Genomic DNA, 24616 nt, shown 5'->3' on the forward strand with positions numbered 1-24616 from the left:
TGTACTGGAATGGGTGAATTTAACTCAGATGATCATTGTATCTACTACTGCAGGAAGGAATCCCTTAGAAGAAATGGTGGAGCCATCATGGTCAACAAAAGAGTCTGAAATGCAGTACTTGGATGCAATCTCAAAAATGACAGAATGATCTCTGTTCATTTCCAAGGAAACCATTCAGTATCAAAGTAATCCCAGTCTATGCCCCAACCAGTAACACTGAAGCAGCTGAAGTTGAACGGTTCTATAAAGACCTACAAGAACTTTTATAAATAACACAGAAAAAAGATGTCCTTTTCATTATAGGGGACTGGAAGGCAAAAGTATGAAGTCAAGAAACACCTGGAGTAACAGGCAAATTTGGCCTTGAAATACAGATGAAGCAGGGCAAAGGCTAATAGAGTTTTGCAAAGAAAATTCACTGGTCATAGCAAACACCCTCTTACAACAACAGAAGACTTCTCTACACAGGGACATCACCAGATGGTCAACCCCAAAATCAGATTGATTATATTCTCTGCAGCCAAAGATGGAGAAGCTCTATACAGTCAACAAAAACAAGACCAGGAGCTGACTGTGGCTAAGATCATGAACTCCTTATTGTCAAATTCATTCTTACATTGAAGAAAGTAGGGAAAACCACTAGACCATTCAGATATGACCTAAATCAAATCCCTTATGATTACACAGTGGAAGTGAGAAATAGATTTAAGGGACTAGATCTGATAGATAGAGTGGCTGATGAACTATGGAATGAGGTTCGTGACATTGTACAAGAGACAGGGATCAAGACCTTCCCCGTGGGGGGGGGGTGGACTGCAAAAAAGCAAAATGGCTGTCTGGAGAGGCCTTATAAATAGCTGTGAAAAGAAGAGAAGCAAAAAGCATAGGAGAAAAGGAAAGCCATAAGCATCTGAATGCAAAGTTCCAAAGAATAGCAAGGACAGATAAGAAAACCTTCCTCAGTGATCAGTTCAAAGAAATAGAGAAAAACAGCAAAATGGAAAGACTAGAGATCTCTTCAAGAAAATTAGAGATACCAAGGGGACATTTCATGCAAATATGGGCTCAATAAAGGACAGAAATGGTATGGACCTAAGAGGAGCAGAAAATATTAAGAAGAGATGGCAAAAATACACAAAGATCTTCATGACCAAGATAATCACAGTGGTGTGATCACTCACCTAGAGACAGGCATCCTGGAATGTGAAGTCAGGTGGGCCATAGAGAGCATCACTACAGACAAAGCTAGTGGAGGTGATGGAATTCCAGTTGAGCGATTTCAAATCCTGAAAGATGATGCTGTGAAAGTGCTGCACTCAATATGCCAGCAAATTTGGAAAACTCAGCAGTGGCCACAGAACTGGAAAATGTCAGTTTTCATTCCAATCCCAAAGAAAGGCAATGCCAAAGAATGCTCAAACTACTGCACAATTTCACTCATCTAACATGCTAGTAAAGAAATGCTCAAAATTCTCTAAGCCAGGCTTCAGCAGTATGTGAACCGTGAACTTCCAGATGTTCAAGCTGGTTTTAGAAAAGGCAGAAGAAGCAGAGATCAAATTGTCCACATCCCCTGGATCACAGAGAAAGCAAAAGAGTTCCAGAAAAAAAAGAAAAATCTAATTCTGCTTTATTGACTATGCCAAAGCCTTTGACTGTGTGGATCACAAGAAACTGTGGAAAATTCTGAAAGAGATGGGAATACCAGACCACCTAACCTGCCTCTTGAGAAACCTATATAACAGTGAGGAAACAACAGTTAGAACAGGACATGGAACAATAGAGTGGTTCCAAATAGGAAAAGGAGTCCATCAAGGCTGTGCATTGTCACCTGCTTATTTAACTTATATGCAGAATACATCATGAGAAATGCTGGGCTAGAAGATGCACAAGGTGGAATCAAGTTTGCCAGGAGAAATATCAATAATCTCAGATATGCAGATGACACCACCTTTACGGCAGAAACTGAAGAGGAACTAGAAAGCCTCTTGATGAAAGTGAAAGAGGAGAGTGAAAAAGTTGGCTTACAGCTCAACATTCAGAAAACGAAGATCATGGCATCTGGTCCCATCACTTCATGGGAAATTGATGGGGAAACAGTGGAAATAGTGTCAGACTTTAGTTTTGGGGCTCCAAAATTACTGCAGATGGTGATTGCACCCTTGAAATTAAAAGACGCTTACTCCTTGGAAGGAAACTTATGACCAACCTAGATAGCATATTAAAAAGCAGAGATATTATTTGCCAACAACAGTCCATCTAGTCAAGGCTATGGCTTTTCCTGTGGTCATGTATGGATGTGAGAGTTGGACTGTGAAGAAAGCTGAGCACCGAAGAATTGATGCTTTTGAACTGCGGTGTTGGAGAAGACTCTTGAATGTCCCTTGGACTACAAGGACATCCAACCAATCCATTCTAAAGGAGATCAGTCCTGGGTGTTCTTTAGAAGGCTGATGCTAAAGCTGAAACTCCAATACTTTGGCCATCTCATGTGAAGAGTTGACTCATTGGAAAATATTCTGATGCTGGGAGAAATTGTGGGCAGGAGAAGAAGGGGACGACAGGGGATGAGATGGATAGATGGCATCACTAATCGATGCACATGAGTCTGAGTGAACTCCAGGATTTGGGGATGGACAGGGAGGCCTGGTGTGCTGTAATTCATGGGGTTGCAAAGAGTCGTACACGACTGAGCGACTGAACTGAACTGAATGATTTGCTTTTTCACCTTCTTTGAATTCTGGAAACTCATCAGTTGCATCACCTCTAGGCTGCCTTATTGTTCCTCAAATAGTAACAAGCAAAAAATTTTGTTATAAAAATAACAATGTGGACAAGAGCATGCAGGAATATATCTATTTTATGTATTGCTGTTGTTGTTGTTAACTTGTTCAGTCATGTCCAACTCTTTGTGACCCCATGGACTGCAGCACACCAGCCTTCCCTTTCCATCACCATTTCCTAGAGCTTACTCAAACTCATGACCATTGAGTTGGTAATGCCATCCAACCATTCCATCCTCTGTCTTCCCCTCCTCTTCCTGCCTTCAGTTTTTCTGAGCATCAGGATATTTTCCAAAGAACTGGCTCTTTTCATCAAGTAAGTAAAGTATTGGAGCTTCAGCATCAGTCCTTACACTGAATGTTCAGGATTGATTTCTCCTGGGATTGACTGGTTTGATCTTGCAGACCAAGGAACTCTCAAGTCTTCTCCAACACAACAGTTCAAAGGCATCAGTTCTTCAGCATTTATTCTTTTTTATGGTACAACTCTCATATCCATACATGACTACTGGAAAAATCATAGCTTTGACTAGAGTTTGGAGCCCAAGAAAATAAAATCTATTACTATTTCCATTGTCTCCCCATCTATTTGACAAGAATTGATGGGGCCTGATGCCATGATCTTTGTTTTTTGAATGTTGAGTTTTATGTATATCTCAAACAAATCACTTATCAAAATTAAAGAATAATTCTATAATTGGACCAGTGTAACTTTTCTCTTCATAGGCTATAGCCTTGAAATTTGCTGAAAGTTCAAATGTTCTTAAGTCTAAGGATCCTGTTTTAATCTCCAGATTTCATCTCTATAAACTCTATGTGCTGAAATATTAAGATAGCTTTAATAGTTCATTTAAATTCCTCCAAATCATAAATAAAAATTATTTGAAAAGTTTGAATGATTTAAGTGGCTTATGCTTTATTAAAAATGTTCCACAATTTTTCTTAGTCCTCTTACAAATTAATATATTCAATTTTAATTTTATCATCCTTATATAATAGGCATGAACAGAAAGAGAAATTCTTTTTTTAATGTTTAACTGAGAAAAGTAATTTTTCTTGCACTGTGTGGCCTCTTGATAAATTCTATGTATATTATTTAATATGTACAAAAATGCTTGTGAGGTAGTTTTATATTTAATTTGAGTTTTCCTTTCTTTGTGGAATGAACTTGTCTTGCCGGTTTATTATGCTATACATGAAAATGAAACCAATTTTTCTTAAGACATTTTATTTTTAAATACACAACTAACATGTATTACTCATTTTTATAAATTTATTTTATTAATTTATCTAACAGAATAAAGAGAGAGGTCAGATCCTATTTAAGACTGGCCTCCCATTGTCCAATCAATAACATATTTTTTTAGCAAAATCTGAATCAATATGCTATGATTCCCCTTGATGACAGTTTTCCTAGTATCCACGGTTAGCTTGATGGTAAAAAACTGACACATGGGCTTCTCTGGTGGCTCAGATGGTAAAGAATATGGCTGCAAATCAGGCGACCTGTGTCTGGAATATTCCCTGAAGAATGGAATGGAAAACCACTCCAGTATCCTTGCCTGGTTAATTCCATGTAATTAGCCTGGCAGAGTACAGTCCATGGGATTGCAGAGTTCTACATGACTGAGCAACTAGTACACAACACACAACAATCAAACACAGTGCTTTCTCTCACATTCCAAACAAATCATACAGCAACAGACAGCTAGAATATAGTTCAGTTCAGTCACTCGTGTCTGACTCTTTGTGACTCCATGGACTGCAGCAGGCTAGGCCTCCCTGTCTATCACCAACTCCCAGAGTTTACTCAAACTCACATCCATTGTGTCAGTGATGTCATCCAACCGTCTTATTCTCTGTCGTCCCCTTCTCCTCCCACTTCAATCTTTCCCAGCATCAGGGTCTTTTCAAATGAGTCAGTTCTTTGCATTAGGTGGCCAAAGTATTGGAGTTTCAGCTTCAACATCAGTCCTTCCAATGAATATTCTATAATAAATGAAGCCAAAATTCCTAGGACCTAACATAAACTTTCCATTTGTTGATTCAGCAAATACTTATTGAGTATCAACTATGACAGGTACTTTGTGAACAAGAAACTCAAGTCTGATTTTCTGAAGGGTTATCAGAAAAGAGGTAAAAACAAATAAACTATTACTAAGCAAGAAAGCAATAATGAAAGTGCTAAGAAGACACATTGAAGGTGAGATGTATTTAGATAAAAAAAAAAATGAGTTAGTGATGCCATGATAGGGCGAACATCTTCTAGGCAAACAAGGGCCAGAAAAGGTGTGTGATGGGCAGTTGTACCCAGGAGGTAGGAAGTTATTTCTAGCTTTGCTTAGAATTGTCAAGGTATCACAATGATAAAAGTAGACCAATGTTAAATCAGTTTTATTGTTGCCTTTAATTATCTATAGACTATGCTTCCCCTTTCATTGCTTACCCCTGAGAAAACTGTATCACCACTCTCTTCTATTGGGTACCACAGTTTCTAATCCCCAGAATCAGCTGGTACAACTGTACTAGAGATGAAAGAAACCTCACATGCTCAAGAAACAGAAGATATGTCAGTGTGTCTGTAGTGTCCTGAGAGCTGATAAGATATCAGTTCAGAGGAGTGATCATGGGACAGTTGTAGGGTCTTATAGGGCAGGTATACTAAAATTGTGTTCTAACTATCTAAATCTGTTTTTAAAGTAATTAATTAATTAAATTTGGGCTCTATTGGATTTTCAGTGCTGTGTGTGGGTTTTCTCTACTTGCAGCAAGTGTGGGCTACTCTTCACTGTGATGCACTGGCTTCTCATTGGGGAGCACAGACTCTAGGTGCATAGGCTTCAGTAGTTGCTGTGTGTAGGCTCTGGAGTGTGGGCTCAGTAGTTGTGGTGCATGGGCTTAGTCGCCCCTCAGCATGTGGGATCTTCCAGGATCAGGAATTGAATCCGTGTCCCCGGCATTGGCAGGTGGACTCTTACCCTTTGCACCACCAGGGAAATTCTAAGTGTCTAAATCTTAAGTTCGATATTAATTGATTCATACTGCAAAATTCTGTTTGCTGAATGGAAGTTATGGCAGCAGTTAAGCACAAAAGTTAGAATAATAAAGAGCAGGCTATTTCAAGTGTAGGAGAAAGTCTCTGGTGATGTATTTTAGGGTTTGATTATAGAGATGTATTATACAGATTCAGGATATGGTTTAGAATGAGTGAAAAGGACATCCTGAGGAAATGAATGTTAAATGCAATGCAAAGTAGAGAATTAAAAACGATTCTAGGAGTTAGGTCTGGACAACTAAGTGATTAGTAGTGATATTTACTAAAAATTGGAAGTACAGGGTGGGGGAGACTTGGGAATTTGAAATCTTTCATTTTGGAAATGTGAAGTTTTAAATAACTATTGAATATCTAACTAGAAATGTCAAGTACTTAGTAGGGTATTTGAATCTATCTTTAAGGAAATCTTTAAAGCTAGATATACATAATCAGAATTCATAATTGACTCCCAGATAGTATTTAAAAGTAAAGAAGTAAATGCTATTTTCATGTGATGCCCCAGGTCATTGCAACATCAGAAAGTAAAAAGAATGAGCAATTATTGAGTAAGAGTGGCCAGATAGTGTCAAAGGCTGCTGAAAAGCCAAGTAATATGAAAACACAAATAACAGCACTCTTTGGAGTGATCATGATTATTTCAAAGAACTTTTATAACAGAAAGATGATTCTGACTAAGTAGATTTAGCAACTATAAATGATGACTACATATTTTTGCTGGGGAAAAAAGAACAGGGAACTGGAGTAGTTGGTCAAAGGAGTATGAGATATTTTGTTTTGCTTTAGTATGTCTGAAGCAATGAAAATTTGTAGGTTGCTTGGAATTATCCAACATAGAGTAAAATTCATAGCAGAAAATGTAGAAGGTGTAATTGCAGTAGAGAAGGTTCAGTTTAAGGAAAGATTGGAATAAAACCAGAAGCACTGTGATCAACCCTTTTTTAAGGCAGAAACACTTGATATACCGTAGCAAAAATAAAGGCTTTCAGAATAGGTTACAACTTCGCCTCCATGTATCTTACTTGGCCAAAGGTAGTAACATGAGTGTATGAGTTTGTGCATGTGCAAATACTTTTTTAAATTAACAATATTTTGACTTAAAAGTTGCTGAAATAAAAAGGTCTTGTATTTTCTTAACTTTGTAACTTAAACTGCGAATGCCATAGTAGATCAAATGAAGCTAAATAATATTTAAGATACATCTATTAGATTTCAGATGTATATATTGTTTGTGCATTTCTGCTTTAAAGACACTGTTTGAAAACAGGTATCTTTTGAAGAAGAATAACTTTAATATACAGCTTTTAAAAAAATTCTTATACTCTAGTATTATGGAAAAAAACTATTTCTTTCATAATGACCTTCTATAATCATTAATTAATCATATGGCAAGCAAATCAGAGAGAAAAAATAGGAAAAAATGAAGAAGTAACAAATACTGGTAATCAGTCAGCTCAGTGATCTCTATTCAGTTGCTCAGTAGTATCTGACTTTTTGCAACCCCATGGAGTACAGAATGCCAGGCTTCCCTGACCAGCACCAACTTCCAGAGCTTGTTTACTCATGTCTATCGAGTCAGTAATGCTATCCAATCATCTTATCCTCTATGGTCCCCTTCTCCTCCTACCTTCAATCTTGCCTAGCATCAGAGTCTTTTCCAATGAGTCCGTTTTTTACATTAGGTGGCCAAAATATCGGAGCTTCAGCATCAGTCCTTCCAATGAATACTCAGGACTGATTTCCTTTAGGATTGACTTGTTTGATCTCCTTGCAATCCAAGGGACTCTCAAGAGTCTTCTCCAACACCACAGTTCAAAGGCATCAATTCTTTGCATTCAGCTTTCTTTATGGTCCAACTCTCACATTCATACCGTACATGACTACTGGAAAAGCCATAGCTTTTTGATTTCTTTATAACTACTCTTTTCCCATTGATTCATTCATTGTCATTTTCCTTGCTTTTAATTAGTGTTTTTGTTTTTTTAATTGTGGCTATAATTTTTATAGAAAAACAGTTTTTGTGTTTCTTGTATCTCATCAGTTGTCACACATTCAGTGGGACAAATGGTTGAGGACCTCTCCCCTCTTGTATTGCTGTAACTAACATTAACAAAATATTTTGGAATATATTTCTTATAGCTTTGCATAAAGATAATTAATTTTTATAGGACAGAGGTAATATATGGTTCCTTAAGGTAAACTCTTCTGTCTCCTTGTTATTTTTAAAATTTTAATTTTCTGATTATAAATGATGCTCCTCTAAACCTAGGTCATATTTTGTTATCCACTGCAACCTGTTTGTTTGGTTTTTTTCTTTCACATTTTGCTACAGAAAATAAATATTTATACACATAGACATTACTATTTATTTATGTTAAGAGTCAGTAGGTATGCTTGTTAGAAAGTTTTGAGAAATGATTCTCCTTGTTGCCTCAAAAGAAATAAACAATACCAGTTCTAAGACATGAAACAAAGTCTATCTGTATATCTCCAAACTTTTAAATAATTTCTGACTGTGGTAAAAGTGAATTTACCTGAAGACTTTTGGTGTGATCATACATACAACTGTATTTTTTGAGAGTACCATGCTTCTACTTACTAAAATATCTCATTAGAAAAGAACATATCAAAATGGATACCTCTATGTCTGACGCAGGATGCAGCATGCTTGGGGCTGGTGCATGGGGATGACCCAGAAAGATGTTCTGGGGAGGGAGGTGGGAGGGGGGTTCATGTTTGGGAATGCATGTAAGAATTAAAGATTTTAAAATTTAAAAAAAAAATAAATAAAGTGAATGGAAATCTACACCATAAAAAAATAAAATAAAATAAAATAAAATGCACCTATAACAAATAAATATATATGTACCTATTACAAAGATCCATTCTACTAAATTAGTTAAAACCAGTGGAAGCAATAGTTATAAAATGTTAAAACTTTTTTTTTTCGCTTAGCAACATGTTCTTATATTGTGTTTTTAAAAAAGGAAATATAGAAAAATAAATGAATCAAACTGAGTAGCCTCCTTGTGATATGTATATTGTACACATAATCATCCAATCTTTAAAATGAAATTTCCATATTTTTCCAATTCCTTTGAAATTATAACTCCCCTGAGTATATAAGAAAACATGAAAAATATTATGCAAAATTCTGTTCCTTACTTATTTAAAAAGATAATAGAAGTCATTCACCATTTCTTAAAGTATATCTCAATTATGTATTTCTTTGATTTGGCCTTTTCCTCCTGTTCTTTCTATAGCTAAGTCAATTGAATTTATTTCAGTATTAGCAATTCTACTTCAATAGAGAGTAAAAGAAGCATTATTGCTTCTGAAGTTTTTAAATGTCTTTTCTTCCATTCTTTTCTGAAGCTCATTTTGTCTGCCACTGTTCTCAATTAAGATTCATAGCCTCTACCAAAATTTGCTTCTTCTTTTTGTTTTTCTAATCCAAATTAATATAATTTATACTTCATAATAGCATGCAAAATTTGAATAATAAAGAATATCAGGACATAAGAAATAACTTCTAAAACATTATAGACTTAGTAACAAACGTAAGAATGCAGATTGTGAGACATGAGGAACTGAAATATGGTTAAGTGAATTTGGTTAGTTGCTTCATGACTAATTAATAAAAGCAAACTCTTACTGCAGTCTACATTTATGCTTTGGCTCTAATCAATATTTTAACATGCTTTCTTTTCTGCTAAAACTTCCATCCTTGTGTTTACTTTTCTTTTTACTTTAGAATTTCTGTGTGTGTGTGTGCACTCACTAAATAGAAAAAGAAACTGCTAACTATGTAAAAACTTATAGGTTATTTAGTTTAACTTTACCCTAGAAGGTACATATCCCCCCTTTTTTTTAATTTTAAAGATTGCTAAATCCCCTTTGACCTTGCATTCTTGTCTTGGTCAGTAGTTTATTATGTTTTGCTTAATAATACTATAAGCAGCTCATATCTGGCCTTCCGAATATTGGTCTGTCACTAACATGAAATGTATCATTTAAATCTATAGGAATTATAAAATGATAAGTCAAATTCTTCTCTCAAATCTCCCTGAAGAATCAATCCAAGGACTATTTCTTTTTAAAATAAACCCCTAACACACTAGGAAAATGTAGCTTCTTCTTCCTTTAAATATTTTTAGTATTTTAAAATATTACTTATTATGTAATTTTATGTAAATATATATGTCTAGTGATGAATCTGCCTGCAATTCAGGAGACCCTAGTTTAATTCTTGGTCAGGAAGATCCTCTGCAGAAGGGAATGGTATCCACTCTATCTAGTATTCTTGCCTGGAAAATTCCATGGATAGAGGAGCCTGGCAGACTACAGTCTATGGGGTCACAAAGAGTTGGACATGACTGATTGACTGACACTTTCACTTTCAAATATGTGTATAATATATATAATGTATAATATAAAATGCAGTATAATCACATAAATAATGTAATAAGATACATAGTATATACATACAAGTCAACTGAAGGTTAAAAAAAAAAAAAAACTCCATACGTTAATCACTGTCAGAATTAAGAACAAAATCTGTATTTACTGGTTCTAAAACCCATCAAGAAAAAAGTGTCTTCTGATCAACATATGGCTTTTCTGAAGAACCTTAAGATGTTTAGCAGCTTTGAAAATTCATATAAAGGCTGGAAAAATTTAGATTTAATTCAACTTTTTAAAACTCTGGTTGGACACTGAGGTAAATAGGAAACTAACAGCAGAAATAAACATTGCACTTATTCCCCACCAGAGAGAAAAGAAACAGTATCAAAGGCAACTAGAGTAGTCTGAGTTATACAACTTACTGGAAAGATGATTATCATGTTGATTCTCAATTTACTCATTTGTTAAAAGATAATAATGTTTACTACATAGGGATATTATAGACATTAAATGAGATAAGTTTGGTGACTAAAGAAAGAAAGAAATGTATGTTAGTTCCAATTCCCTCACTCTTCCTTTCCCAGCCTTTTTTATAAGAATCTTCAGAATTGCTATATTCAGAATATTTTAATGATCTTCCAGTTTAGACAGTAAATAAGGAAAGAACATATACTCACAGTAGAAATGTCTCTGTATATGTTCATATCTAGCCAGCCCAGATTTGGAGGAAAACTGGATTTTCACTAGCTCTATGACTTTGAAAAATCACTTAACTTTTTTGAACCTGTTTATCTCTCTGCAGATTATCTTGCAATTGTGCTTTTTAGGATTAGAAATATTGTGTGGAAAGTGCTTATAAAGGCATGTAATTAATTAATATTATTTATGGAAGTGATAAAGTCTCCTATATCTAAAGACACATTTTTTTGTGAAAATAAAATGTTTTACTCTTTCCTCCTGCACATCTGCTGCTTCAAAATATACATAAACTTATGCTTGTAATGCTCCCAGTTTGAGAGATGAGGAATGGAAAGTAGATAAATGATGTATTTATGTCTATCAGGCACTGTGATAAAAGGTGAAAGTCTTTACTAGTTAGTTTTAGGAAAACACAATAATAATTTATTTTCTGATTTTATTAAATATTGCTTCATTAATCAAAGTAAAGCAGTTGTACCAGTCAGAATTAAAAACCTATGTGTAAAGCATAGGCTTAGGAACAAGCCAATAGAATGTACATCTTTGTTCTGACATAACAGTGAAGAAGATATAAAAATATATAGAGATGTAAATGTAGGAGGAACTCCCACTCTTAACGACAAAAGAGTAGACAAGGAGTGTATGAACAAAAGGCATATTGTGAAAAGATGGGACTCTGGTCATGTTTTGGGCCTCCTCTGGTATGTGTCCTATTATATATGATGATTTTTGAGCACCAGTTTGACTCCAAGCTCTATACATTTCAACAAAAAAGCTGAAATGGGTGGGCAGGATCAAAGTTAAGAATTACCACATTATCTATCATAAGTTAATGGCTACCTGCTTGTTTTGGCTACTCGTGATGATTGTCCATTTCTATTCAGAGAGGTGTCCACGCTCTGAGAATATCTGGTATCAGAACCTATCTGGGATTTAGACAAATCCAGTGCATGGCTTCACAATCCATTCTTTATCAAGTTACCAAAATGCCTGTTCAGTTCAGTTCATTCGCTCAGTCGTGTCCGACTCTTTGCAACCCTGTGGATGGCAGCATGTCAGGCCTCCCTGTCCATCACCAACTTCCAGAGTCTATTCAAACTCATGTCCACTGAATCAGTGATGCCATCCAACCATCTCATCCTCTGTCATCCCCTTTTCCTCCCACATTCAATCTTCCCCAGTATCAGGGTCTTTTCAAATGAGTCGGTTATTTGTGTCAGGTCGCCAAATTATTGAAGTTTCAGCTTCAACATCAGTCCTTCCAATGAATATTCAGGACTGATTTTCTTTAGGATGGAATGGTTGGATCTCTTTGCAGTCCAAGGGACTCTCAAGAGTCTTCTCCAACACTATAGTTCAAAACCATCAATTCTTCAGCATTCAGCTTTCTTTATAGTTCAGATCTCGCATCCATACATGACTACTGGAAAAGACAAAGTTTTGGCTAGATGGACCTTTGTTGGCAAAATAATGTCTTTGCTTTTTAATATAATGTTTCTGCTTTTTAATATGCTGTCTAGGTTGGTCATGACTTTCCTTCTGAGGAGTGTCTTTTAATTTCATGACTAAAATCACCATCTGCAGTGGTTTTGGAGCCCCCCAAAATAAAGTCTCTCACTGTTTCCACTCCTTCCCCATCTATTTGCCTTGAAGTGATAGGATTGGATGCCATCATCTTTGTTTTCTGAATGTTGAGCTTTAAGCCAACTTTTTCACTTTCCTCTTTCACTTCATCAAGAGGCTCTTTAATTCTTCTTCACTTTCTGCCATAAAAGTGGTTTCATCTGCATATCTGAGGTTATTGATATTTCTCCCAGCAATCTTGATTCCAGCTTGTGTTTCTTGCAGCCCAGCATTTCTCATGATGTACTCTGCATATAAGTTAAATAAGCAGGGTGACAATATACAGCCTTGACATACTCCTTTTTCTATTTGGAACCAGTCTGTTGTTCCATGTCCAGTTCTAACTGTTGCTTCCTGACCTGCATGCAGATTTCTCAAGGGGCAGTTCAGGTGGTCTGGTATTCCCATCTCTTTCAGAATTTTCCGCAGTTTGTTGTGATCCACACAGTCAAAGGCTTTGGCATAGTCAATAAAGCAGATAAGATAAATTTGCATAATTCATTTAGGTGGGATTTCCATAAATTTTCTCTTTCCTTTTACTTTATTTGAGTAACCAAATGAAATACAATTATTACTTTATTCATAAATGTTCATTTAAATCAAAGTTTTGGCACAATATTTTCTTTTTCTTAACTGTCCATTTTTAATCTGTGACCCTACTTCCCTCTCTCTTCACTTTTTAGTATTATGTGAATTGTTGAAAATGTCGATGGTGATTTGGATTCAAATGGACAGGCTCCTAATAAACCTCATACAAAATGTACATCCCCCCCACACACACAGTTTTATCTATCATTTCAGAGGGCAGAGCCACCTTCAAACTTATATTTGGATGCCCTGAAATGCTAGACTACACTCTGAGTTAACAATGCTATTCATGGATGATTTTTCAGCATTAGAAGTTAATTTACAGACACAAGACTCTGAATCAGGGAAAATTAATTATGCTTTTTCTTATAAGTTGAATGAACTTGAGATTTTATCATATTACCTGTGTCCTGCATAACTCGTCAATAAATTGAGGTGGGTCGTACATTTGGTGTGTGGATTTTCTTTAGCTCCAATTCTAAAGATTTCATAGTCTCAATTGCCAAATGCTGTTTCTTCACAATTCTCTGCCATTCAGTAATATATCTTATCCTTCTGTAAAGGTTTGAAATCCCATGATTTGAGCTTTTAAGAATATTCTAGGGAGATTTATTTTTCAGAAAATGATCATGCTATTGTATCTTACTTAGAAGGCTAGATACTAGACAGACAGGTAGTTAGATCAATCATCAAAACAGGGAAGTGGAGAATTAATAATTGCAATATTCTAAAAATCTTTAAAATATTCTATTGATATTGAGTACTTTACATATATTATCTAATTTGAGCCTCATAAAATTTTTGTGTAGTAGTATAATTTGATTTGATAAAGAAATTAAACCAGAGAAATTAACATTCCTACAGTCATATAGGCATTATTTAGTAAGTGGCAGATTTGGGAATCAGAACCATCACCTATCAAATAATAGTAAAACATTGGCTGTAATATTTAATTTTAGCACAGAATTTTTCAGTCAGTCTTAACTATGAAAACAGCATCTAATTACCTGAGGTGGAAGCAGTGGCAGTCTTATGAAGGCCAGAAGCATACTCAAGTCATTGCATCTCCTCTGCATGTCATATTTGACCCACATCATTAATGCATGGAAGATGGTTTCTTCATCGGGAACATTGACATCATCACTGGCCAGGAGTTTATGGAGCTCCTCAGCTGGAAGCAGTAGAAACTCTTGATTTCTTATAACTTCCATTATGTTTTCCTAGAGGGAGAGACATAGTTTGGCATAAATTTGGCCTCAGTTTTATTTAGCTAGCAAAGCCTCCCAGAAAGAAATGAGAAAAGTAGTCAATAACCTTTGATTTCATTATAACATAATCCTTGAGACGTAATCATTCAAAAGCTAGAAGCTGTTAAGATGAAAGCATTGTAATTGTAATTGAAGTGTAAATGTATCTGAGAGAGCACAGATCTTGTAATAACTGTAGGATTATAACATTGAGCTTTGTTATGCAGGCAGAATATACTAAGTGATTAAATGTTCAAGTTTCAAGTGGACCGCTATGTAAGATTTGGTGAATATGAAAAAAATAGCATTTCAATTTATTAAAAGCTTGACTATATATACATCAATCAGAAAGTGGCAATAAAATTACACAGATCTAACACTATAAGATGCATCACTGTTTACTCAAAAAGGAAAGAAGAGAACAGAGCTTAGAAAGTCACAAAATCCCATATATTTCACCTTCCTAATAGCTCTCAAACCTCTCTCCTAACAGTTTCTCTGACTGAATTTATATTTCCATTTATTTTATAGCAGATTGCTGCCATACTCGCTAATGACTCTGCCTGACTCTATCCTTAGCTTCTCTAGTGGTCCCACTGTATTGTTGTGAGAAGGATATTTCTAAAACATAAATATGCTCTTGACACTATTCTAAACTTTCGTTGTGTGCGTGTGTGTTTTTTTTTTTGTTTTTTTTTTTGCTTCAAATCTTTTGGTTAAGCATATTGGTTCTTTATGACCTGACCTCTTCCTGATTCTAAATATTATGTTTCCAAACTTGTTGGCACTTCTGCCACAAAATTACTCATTAGATTTGCCTTATTCTCACTACATTGCTTAAAATGGCTATTAGCCATCTTTGTTGTCCTAACTGCTTTCATTTTTCAAGATTCAGTTCAAAAACTAAATATGGATATGTATATAACCATATATATATATATATATATATATATATGGATATGGATATCTATATATCTCTCTCTACACACACACACACACACACACACACACACACACACATATATATATATATATATATATATATATATATATATATCAAGAGCTCTCTGTTCACTCCCATTTGATCTGGCTGCCCTATCTTATATGCATGCACAGTGTATGGTGCATGACATATCAGTTACCAAAGTGCTGTGTAATTTTTGGTGTACTTAGGGATCTTATCACAAACTTTGAGTTCCTTGAGACAAAGACTTTAAATTAACCTTTTATATCTAGATTCTGGAACATAGCCAGTGAACAGTATAGATTTATTGAATAGATGTATTTATGATCTTAGAGAAAAATAAATTTTGAGATAGTGAACTTCAGTGCAATGTTTTTCAAACACTTTAAAAACTGCTTGTTGAAAATCTTGCATTTCCTCACAGTGTCTTATGTGTCTAATAAATGTAAGAGAAGACAAAGATTTGACTGTTGGCCTTTACTTTTGTTCCACATTCCTCCATGTCTCCTGAGACAACCCCAAGGAAGATAACTAAGACTTCTCAGATGATAGTGTTAAAGCCACAAAGGTGGCAGAAATCTCAAAAGGATTATTTTTTTAATGTAAAACTTGAATCAGTGCACTTCTCTTCCCCCAAAACCTTGGTGACTTAGTGTCCTGCTAAAACATAGCAGAAGAGGCAGCAAGTGCTGATTCATCTGTTTGTCAGAGCAAATTCAAACCTGTTTGCTCAAGACCTGACACATGTTGTGAATGTGTTCTTAGAATCAAATCCAAGGCTTGAAGGGCCTTCAGCTATCACAAAAGCAAATCAACTTTTACTTTCAGGTCTTTAGCTATTTTTTTCTTACATTTTACCTCACAGAATAGCTGATTTCATGAAGTAATTTTGCTCCCTGTGTTTCCTGTTTGCCTAATACAATACTGTGAAAATTCAAAAATCTTTATAGTAAAAGCTATGTTTTATCCAGCAGTAGTAGTACTGTTAGTGGCTTGATTGTGGCTGACTCTTTGCAACCCTATGGACTGTAGCCCACCAGGCTCCTCAATCCTTGGGATTCTCCAGGCAAGAATACAGGAGTGGGTTGCATTAATATTTGAGAACTGGACCATAAAGAAGGCTGAGAGCTGAAGAACTGATGTTTCTGAAATGTGGTCCTAGAGAAGACTCTTGAGAATCCCTTGGCCAGCAAGGGATCAAACCAGTCAATCCTAAAGGAAATCAATTCTGAATATTCATTGGAAGAAATGATGCTGAAGCAGAGCATACTTTGCCCATCTGATGTGAAGAGTTGACTTATTTGGAAAAGACTCTGAAGCTGGGAAAGATTGAGGACAAAAAGAAAAGAGGATGGCAGAGGATGGCAGAGGATGAGATGATCCGATTCTATCATTGACTTGATGGACATGAGTTTAAGCAAACTCTGGCAGATAGTGAAGGATAGGTAATCCTGGCATACTGCAGTCTGTGAGGTTTCAAAGAGTCAGACACAAGTAAGCAAGTGAACAACAGCAACAAAATAGAACAGAACCACCTGCCAATGCAGGAGACATAAGAGATAAGGGTTTGATTCTTGGGTCAAGAAGATTCCTGGAGGAGGGCAAAGAACCCACTCTAGAATTGTCACTTGGAAAATACCATGGATAGAAGAGTTTGGCAGGCTATAGTCACAAAGAGTCAGAAATGGCTGAAGCAACTTAGCACACACGTATGCACGATACCTATTTACTAAATGAGCCAGCTGTGTGCTCTGAGATTTAATGCTACCAAATTTCTCTAAAGAGCTGCAATAAGATAAATAAATTTCCAAAGAATCTTTGAAAGACTTTTTGTTCATCTATTATTCCAGTTACTTAAAAATCTATGCCTCTTTTAAACTACACATGGAATTGTATAGCTAGACCATCAGTGTATAGTGAGGGGTACCATAAAAATAAGTTCTGTGAAACTTTTAGCAGTGCCTATCATAAAGACATTGTTCAAGGATTTCATTGAACAATTTTATGGTGTACTCTTATGATGACCCTTGGGAGAAATTTCTTTCATATTTTAGTAACAAGAATACTTGCACTTCTCCTATGTAAATTGGTTTGCTTTTATCATGGATGTTGTAAATTGTGAAATTGATCAGATTCATCTTTTTATTTGGCTTCTAAAAAACTTTGAGTCAAATTGAAATCTAGCAGAGAGTAAGGCTATAGCCTTTTATGGTTTGATTTCTTTTTCAGACAGCTCTGGTAATAGCGTCATTTAATATTACTACAGCATATTTTTTTTTTCTTACATCTAATCTAGATTGCATTCTTATAATTTTGTATCTGCATAAATTATACTATATCTTTAGGAAATAAGAAATATTGTTTTTAAATATTGCTATAAATAAACTATACATTGGAAGAAAATATTGGATATTGCTGAATTCATCATACTGACACATAGATTATATTGGTTTTTTTTTATTTTTGTTATATATATATTGGCATTCTGAAGTTCTTTTAGATTTTTTTTCTTTTCTTATCCATCAGGTCTCCCTCCAATGATAGCTTGCCTAATATTTCCTGTGTTGTTTGCAATTTAGCTTCTAGAATCGAATAAACTGTGTCATTAGTTTTTATTCACTAAAGAAGAAAAAATATCTTTTCACACTAGCTTCCTTACATCTTAGCTAACTCTCTGTTGCCTGAGAAGATCAAGTAATGAGAGACATAAGTACATTTTGAGCTGTTTATTTTTTGTATGTTATTTTTATTATAAGTTCACTCAATCATTCATTCTACACAGATTTATTGAACACCTAACATTTATTCCTGGATAATTGTAGTGAGAAGAATGAAATCAATTTTCATAAAATGTTTACCACACATGGGATAGCTAGACAATGTGCAAAGCATGGGAAATGACTGTCCTCGTCTGTAAAAGCTTGTTTTTCAAAAAGACCTGAAATATTAGGTAGGAGCATAAATTAGAAAATGAGAAACAGGAAGAAATATTTTCTGACGGGGGGAGACCATATAAACAAAGGTATAGTAACACATAGATAAAGGGGCAGAGGTAAAAGTCAAGCTGCCAAAAGCCAAGGAATGGTAAGGATTGCCAGCAACCACCAGGAGTTGGAAAAGGCAAGGAAAGATTTTTCCTAAACTTCAGAGAGAGTCGGGCTTTGCCGGCATCTGTATTTCAGAATTTTAGCCTCTAGAATTGCAAGAGAATACATTTTCATTGTTTGAAACTACCCAGTTTTTGGTACTTTGTTATGGGAGCCCTAGGAAAATAACATATAAGAGAAATTCTAAAAACAATTATGCTAAAATCTCTCACATAAACCTGAGAAAACATGGCAATTATTACCAATCTTTTGAATAAACTCTTTATTTTATGGAATGATATCTTTAAGAAATATCAGTTTTCCAAGGGGAAGATCTAACTAGCAATTTCTCCAAAGACATATCACTCGTTATTAGATAGATGCAAATTAAAACTATAATGAGTTGTCACCTCACACTGGTCAGAATGGCCTTCATAAAACAAACAAACAAACAAACAAACAAAATTACACACATTGAATGTTGAGAGGATGTGGAGAAAAGGGAATCCTCCTAAACTGTAGGCAGGAATGTAGATTGGTACATCCACTATGAAGAACAGTATGGAGTTTCCTTTAAAAAACTAAAAATAGAACTACCATGTGATCCAGCAATCCCACTCCTGGGCATTTACCCAGAGAAAACCATAAGTCAAGAGTACACCACACTCTACATTGCAGCATTATGATGATAGCCATGATGATAGACATGGAAGCACCCTAAATATCCATCAACAGAAAAATGGACAAAAAGACATGGTACATATATACAATGGGTAATATTAATATTAATTTGGCCCATAAAAAGGACCAGAATAGTGACATTTGGAGATATGTGGATGGCCCTATAGATTGTCATACAGAGTGAAGTAAGTTAGAGAAAAAATCCTAAAATATCACTTATATGTGGAAACTAGAAAAATGGTTCATATTAACTTATTTGCAAAACAGACAAAGAGAAATAGAGTCAAAGATGTAGATAACTAATTTATGGTTACCAAGAGGGGAAAGAGGGGTGAGATGAATCGGGAGCCTGGGATTCATTTATATATAGATAAATAATGAGAAGCTACTGTTTATTACAAGAAACCCTACTCAATGACCTGTGGTGATCTAAATGGGAGGGAAATTTTATTTATTTTATTTTTTATGTTTTTTAATATAAATTTATTTATTTTAATTGGAGGTTAATTACTTTACAATATTGTATTGGTTTTGCCATACATCAACATGAATCTGCCACAGATATACATGTGTTCCCCATCCTGAACCCCCCTCCTTCCTCCCTCTCCATACCAACCCTCTGAGTCGTCCAAGTGCACCAGCCCCAAGTGTCCAGTATCATGCATCAAACCTGGACTGGCAATTCGTTTCATATATGATATTATACACGTTTCAATGCCATTCTCCCAAATCATCCCACCCTCTCCCTCTCCCACAGAGTCCAAAAGCCTGTTGTATACACCTGTGTCTTTTTTGCTATCTTGCATACAGGGTTATCATTACCATCTTTCTAAATTCCATATATATACATTATTATACTGTATTGGTGTTTTTCTTTCTGGCTTACTTCACTCTGTATAATAGGCTCAAATTTCATCCACCTCATTAGAACTGATTCAAATATATTCTTTTTAATGGCTGAGTAATACTCCATTGTGTATATGTACTACAGCTTTCATACTCTAACCCTAACCCTAAACCTAACCCTAACCCTTCATCTGCTGATGGACATCTACGTTGCTTCCATGTCCTGGCTATTATAAACAGTGCTGCAATGAACATTGGGGTACATGTATATCATTCAGTTTTGGTTTCTTTGGTGGCTATGCCCACCAGTGGGATTGCTGGGTCAGGAAATTTAAAAAAATAAAATAAAAAGGATATATGTATATGTGTAACTGATTCACTTTGCTGTACAGCAGAAACTATCACTACATTATAAAGCAACTGCTGCTGCTGCTGCTAAGTCACTTCAGTCGTGTCTGACTCTGTGTGACCCCATAGACGGCAGCCCACCAGGCTCCACCGTCCCTGGGATTCTCCAGGCAAGAACACTGGGGTGGGTTGCCATTTCCTTCTCCAGTGCATGAAAGTGAAAAGTGAACGTGAAGTCACTCAGTTGTGTCTGACCCTCAGCGACCCCATGGACTGCAGCCTTCCAGGCTCCTCCATCCATGGGATTTTCCAGGCAGGAAAATGGAGTGGCCACACCACTGGAGAGGTGTGCCATAAAGCAACTATATTCCAATAAAATTAATTTCAAATAAAAATGAATAAAACCAGTTAAAAAAAGAGAAATATTAGCTAGCTTTCCCATGACCCAAATGAGTGTCAGGGATAGGAAAAAGTGGTCTGATCTCTGGATCAACTTCTCTTTACATACGTTTCCCCCATCCCCTCTAAAATTTAAACTTTCTAAAAATGCAGAGCAGGGAGAGATAATTCTCTCCCAAGTTATCAGGGGCTAAGAAGTAACACCTTAAAGTTGCCACACTGGTTTTACTGTCAAGACTCTAACCTTTCAGGTTAAAACCAATTTTCCTGGGCTTTTGATTGTTTGGCTTCTGTAAATTTTTAATGCTTGTGTCAAAGTTGCTGCCTAAGCTCTTGAGCACTACCTCGGAGTTCAAAGGGAAGGGATTCATTAGGAGATAGTCACACCTTGTTACTTTACAGATAAGAATCCTGGGGCTCAGAGGCACTCATACATAGTCATACCATTAGTCAAGATAGGGATGAGATTAGGAATTCAGTCTTTCATCTTGTTGTATTACCTGGGCTATGCATCCTTCTGTTATTTCTTCTTCTTCTTCTTCTTGTTCTTTCTGCCCATCTAGTTTAGACTTGCTTACTTACTTAGATCTATGCAATGTTATGCACCCCGATTCCTGAGTGCTTACTTGAATCATGTTTCCAACTCGTTCTTGGTATAACTGGATCCCATAATGTAGCCTGGTAATTAGGGAGACTCAATAGATTAGTATTGACTTAGTAAATTGGTCAGGATTTAGATCCTTACCTGACTATCTGCTGGCTGCACATTAGGAATTTAGGTTTCTTAGCTGTTTTTGTTTATTTGCTAAGTCGTGTGTGATGCTTTTTCAACCCCATGGACTACAGCCTGCCAGGCTCCTCTGTCCATAGGATTTCCCAAGCAAGTTTGGGATATCCTTCTTCAGGGGATTTTCCAGGGGCTGAACCCATGTCTCCTGCTTTGGCAGTGGATTATTTACCACTGAGCCACGTGGGAAGTCCCTTACCTATAAATGAGGATAAAAATAGTAGCACTACTGTGAGGATTAAGTGTGCTAAGTCGCTTCAGTCGTGTCAGATTCTTTTCGACCCCATGGACTATAGCCCACCAGGCTCCTCTGTCCCTGAGATTCTCCAGGCAAGAATACTGGAGTGGGTTGCCATTTCTTTCTCCAGGGTATCTTCTCCAACCATGGATCAAACCGGTGTCTCTTGCATCTCCTGCATTAGCAGGTGGGTTCTTTACCACTAGCACCACCTGGGAAGTCCTGTGAGGATTAAGCTTGGAGATTAATATTTTTCTTAGAAAAATACCTGATACATAGCAAGTATTATATAAGCATTAGCCAGTAGCTGTTCTGCATCAGAGCTTACCCTTCCTTTTAGGCTTTTACTGGAGCTGCATTCAAGTTCATAGTTCTTTATCTTCCCTATTCTCTTTACTAATATTCAGTCAACAAACTTTTATCTTTTTTCTATGCTTAGTATGTGTTTAATACTAAGAATAGAAGGACAAGAAAAATAATAAAGAAAAGGATTCCGCCTCCTAATACACTTACTTTCCAATGAGGAAGACAACATGATGTTGAAAGAGAAGTATATACATTTTATGACAAAAGAACAAAATTGAGAGATTTCATGAAGTCCAGTGGATGAAAATGCACATGAAATAAAGGAGGCCAAGGAGGAATTTGAGTTGGGAGATACATAATTTTTCTCTATGAAATAACAATTCCAAAACAAGGAAATATTTCTCATAGAACCATAGATATGGAGAATACTAAATAATGTTTATGTTATCCAGTCTAATACTCATATCATTACTTAGCAGGGTTAAGAAATAAAAATTTCTGTGACTTCACATCATCTCAAAATGGAAGCAATCTTTGAAGTCACTTAATCTGCACAGTACATAATGTTGTGCAATGCTTGCCCTATGATTATGTTCAGCAGTAGGAAATCTACCACTGGAAGAAAACTTATACTACTGTTGAATAACTGTCAGAAAATTGAACTCATTTTGAAGTAAAATTGTCTTTCTTGCAATTTCTCACATTGTTTCTAGGGCAAATATATTATTATTGTATTGATTATCATTACACATACATGAAGGTTAATATTTAATTCTGATTTACATGTTATAAAGATGAAATAATTATTACTTTTTAATCTCTCTGAATGATTTTAATCCTCAAAATCAGAAAAGTAAGCCAAGGAGAAGACATAATTTTCACTGAATTTTCTCTGAAATATCTGCTTTCATTTCCTTTGTTGTGGTTGTTTAGTCCATAAGTCATGTCCAATTCTTTTCTGACCCCAAGGATTGTAGCCTGCCAGGTTCTTCTGTCCAGGCAAGAATACTGGAGTGGGTTGCCATTTCCTTGTCCAGGGGATCTTTCCTACCCAGGGATCAAACCCATATTATCTATAGTGCAGGCAGATTCTTTGCCACTAAGCCACCAGGAAAGACAACTAAAATGAAAATTTGCGTTTTCATAGTTAATTTTTACCACCCACTAAATATGTCTTGGAGAAGGAAATGGCCACCCACTCCAGTGTTCTTGCCTGGAGAATCCCAGGGATGGGGGAGCCTGGTAAGCTGCCATCTATGGGGTCACACAGAGTCGGACACAACTGAAGCGACTTAGCAGCAAATATGTTTACTTTGTTGATAGAATTTTTTCCCAAAATACTTGAGCAACAAATTTCAAAAGAAGCATTTTATAATAACCCCCAAAATTTATCCAGCATCAAAAATGGTTTCCGATGGTCATCTTTCAAGTTTATAAGTGGGAAAAGATAATTTTGTTATAAGTTCCTTAAGAAATACATGTCTATGACTGGAAGTATTTTCTGAAAAAGTGCTGCTAAAGAGATAAGATGCATTAGAAATTTTGGTGGGAAGATTTTTTTTTTTTTTTTTTGGTAAAAAGAATTGGATAAACCCTCAATTATAATACTTCCTAATCATGATTTTCTAGGCAAAGACATTTAATTGCTCTGATATATCATCTCTTCACCTTGAAAATAGGTTCTATAACAAACACCTACCTAGGAAACTTTTTTAACTTGCTATCAAGCAAATTAGGGCAAAAAAATTAGGAGGAAAAAAATTCCTAAGTCATGCAATACTATGTAAAGTATGTGCAAAATTATTTTGGGGTGATTCTTGAAATTCTTGATTTTGTCTACTTCTGCTTCTGAAGGCATACTATTCAAGAATTGTAATGTGTGATACATATTATCTACTAATTAACTTAAGGAAGTGTTTAGAAATAATTTATAAAACTTTACCACCAAGAAGGAGCTTCCCAAGTAGAGATAGTGGTAAAGAATCTGCCTGCCAATGGAAGAGATGTAAGAGACATGGATTTGATCCCTGGGTCAGGAACATCCCTTGGAGGAGGAAATAGTAACCCACTCCAGTATTCTTGCTGGGAGGACCCCATGGACTGAGGAGCCTGATGCGCTACAGTCCATATTGTCACAAACAGTTGGACATGACTGAGCATTTATGCACACCACTAAGAAAAACAAACCCAGTTAGCTAAACAGGTATACATCCATTTTGTTGGGGAGGGAAAGGTTTGATATTACTATTGTCAAACATGTAATTGCTTTGTAAACTATGTAACACTGCTTGCATAAATTATTAGAGTAATAGTATTGTTTTTTATAATTATTAACATTAGACACATTTACTCCTTAGCAGAGGCCAAACCTGTCTTTTTCCCCCTTCTTCATAAATTGCCCTGCATCAGTATTTGCCAGGTTTCTTTTGGTGTCTTATAGAAATAACTGAGAATGGCAGCAGCAGGAAAAGTTAGGAGGAAAGTAAAAAATCTCTGGACAGTCTTAATGAAAGCCAGATGTTTGTGTCTGTTCTGCAAGAAACAGTATTGTTGCCAAATTAACCA

General features: G+C 35.8%; 1 protein-coding gene across 2 annotated transcripts in view; it reads right to left on the reverse strand.

Moving 5' to 3' along the window:
• The window catches only part of KLHL1 (kelch like family member 1), a 550504-nt gene that overhangs the window by 186678 nt on the left and 339210 nt on the right, over window positions 1–24616 (reverse strand). For both annotated transcript variants that reach the window (XM_069602312.1, XM_069602311.1), the window contains one exon: window positions 14157–14369. In XM_069602312.1, the coding sequence (XP_069458413.1) occupies window positions 14157–14369 (213 nt within the window). The remainder of the gene's footprint in view (window positions 1–14156; window positions 14370–24616) is intronic.

The sequence above is a fragment of the Ovis canadensis genome, chromosome 10 (assembly GCF_042477335.2).
Source record: "Ovis canadensis isolate MfBH-ARS-UI-01 breed Bighorn chromosome 10, ARS-UI_OviCan_v2, whole genome shotgun sequence".
In the NCBI taxonomy this organism is placed as follows: Eukaryota; Metazoa; Chordata; class Mammalia; order Artiodactyla; family Bovidae; genus Ovis; species Ovis canadensis.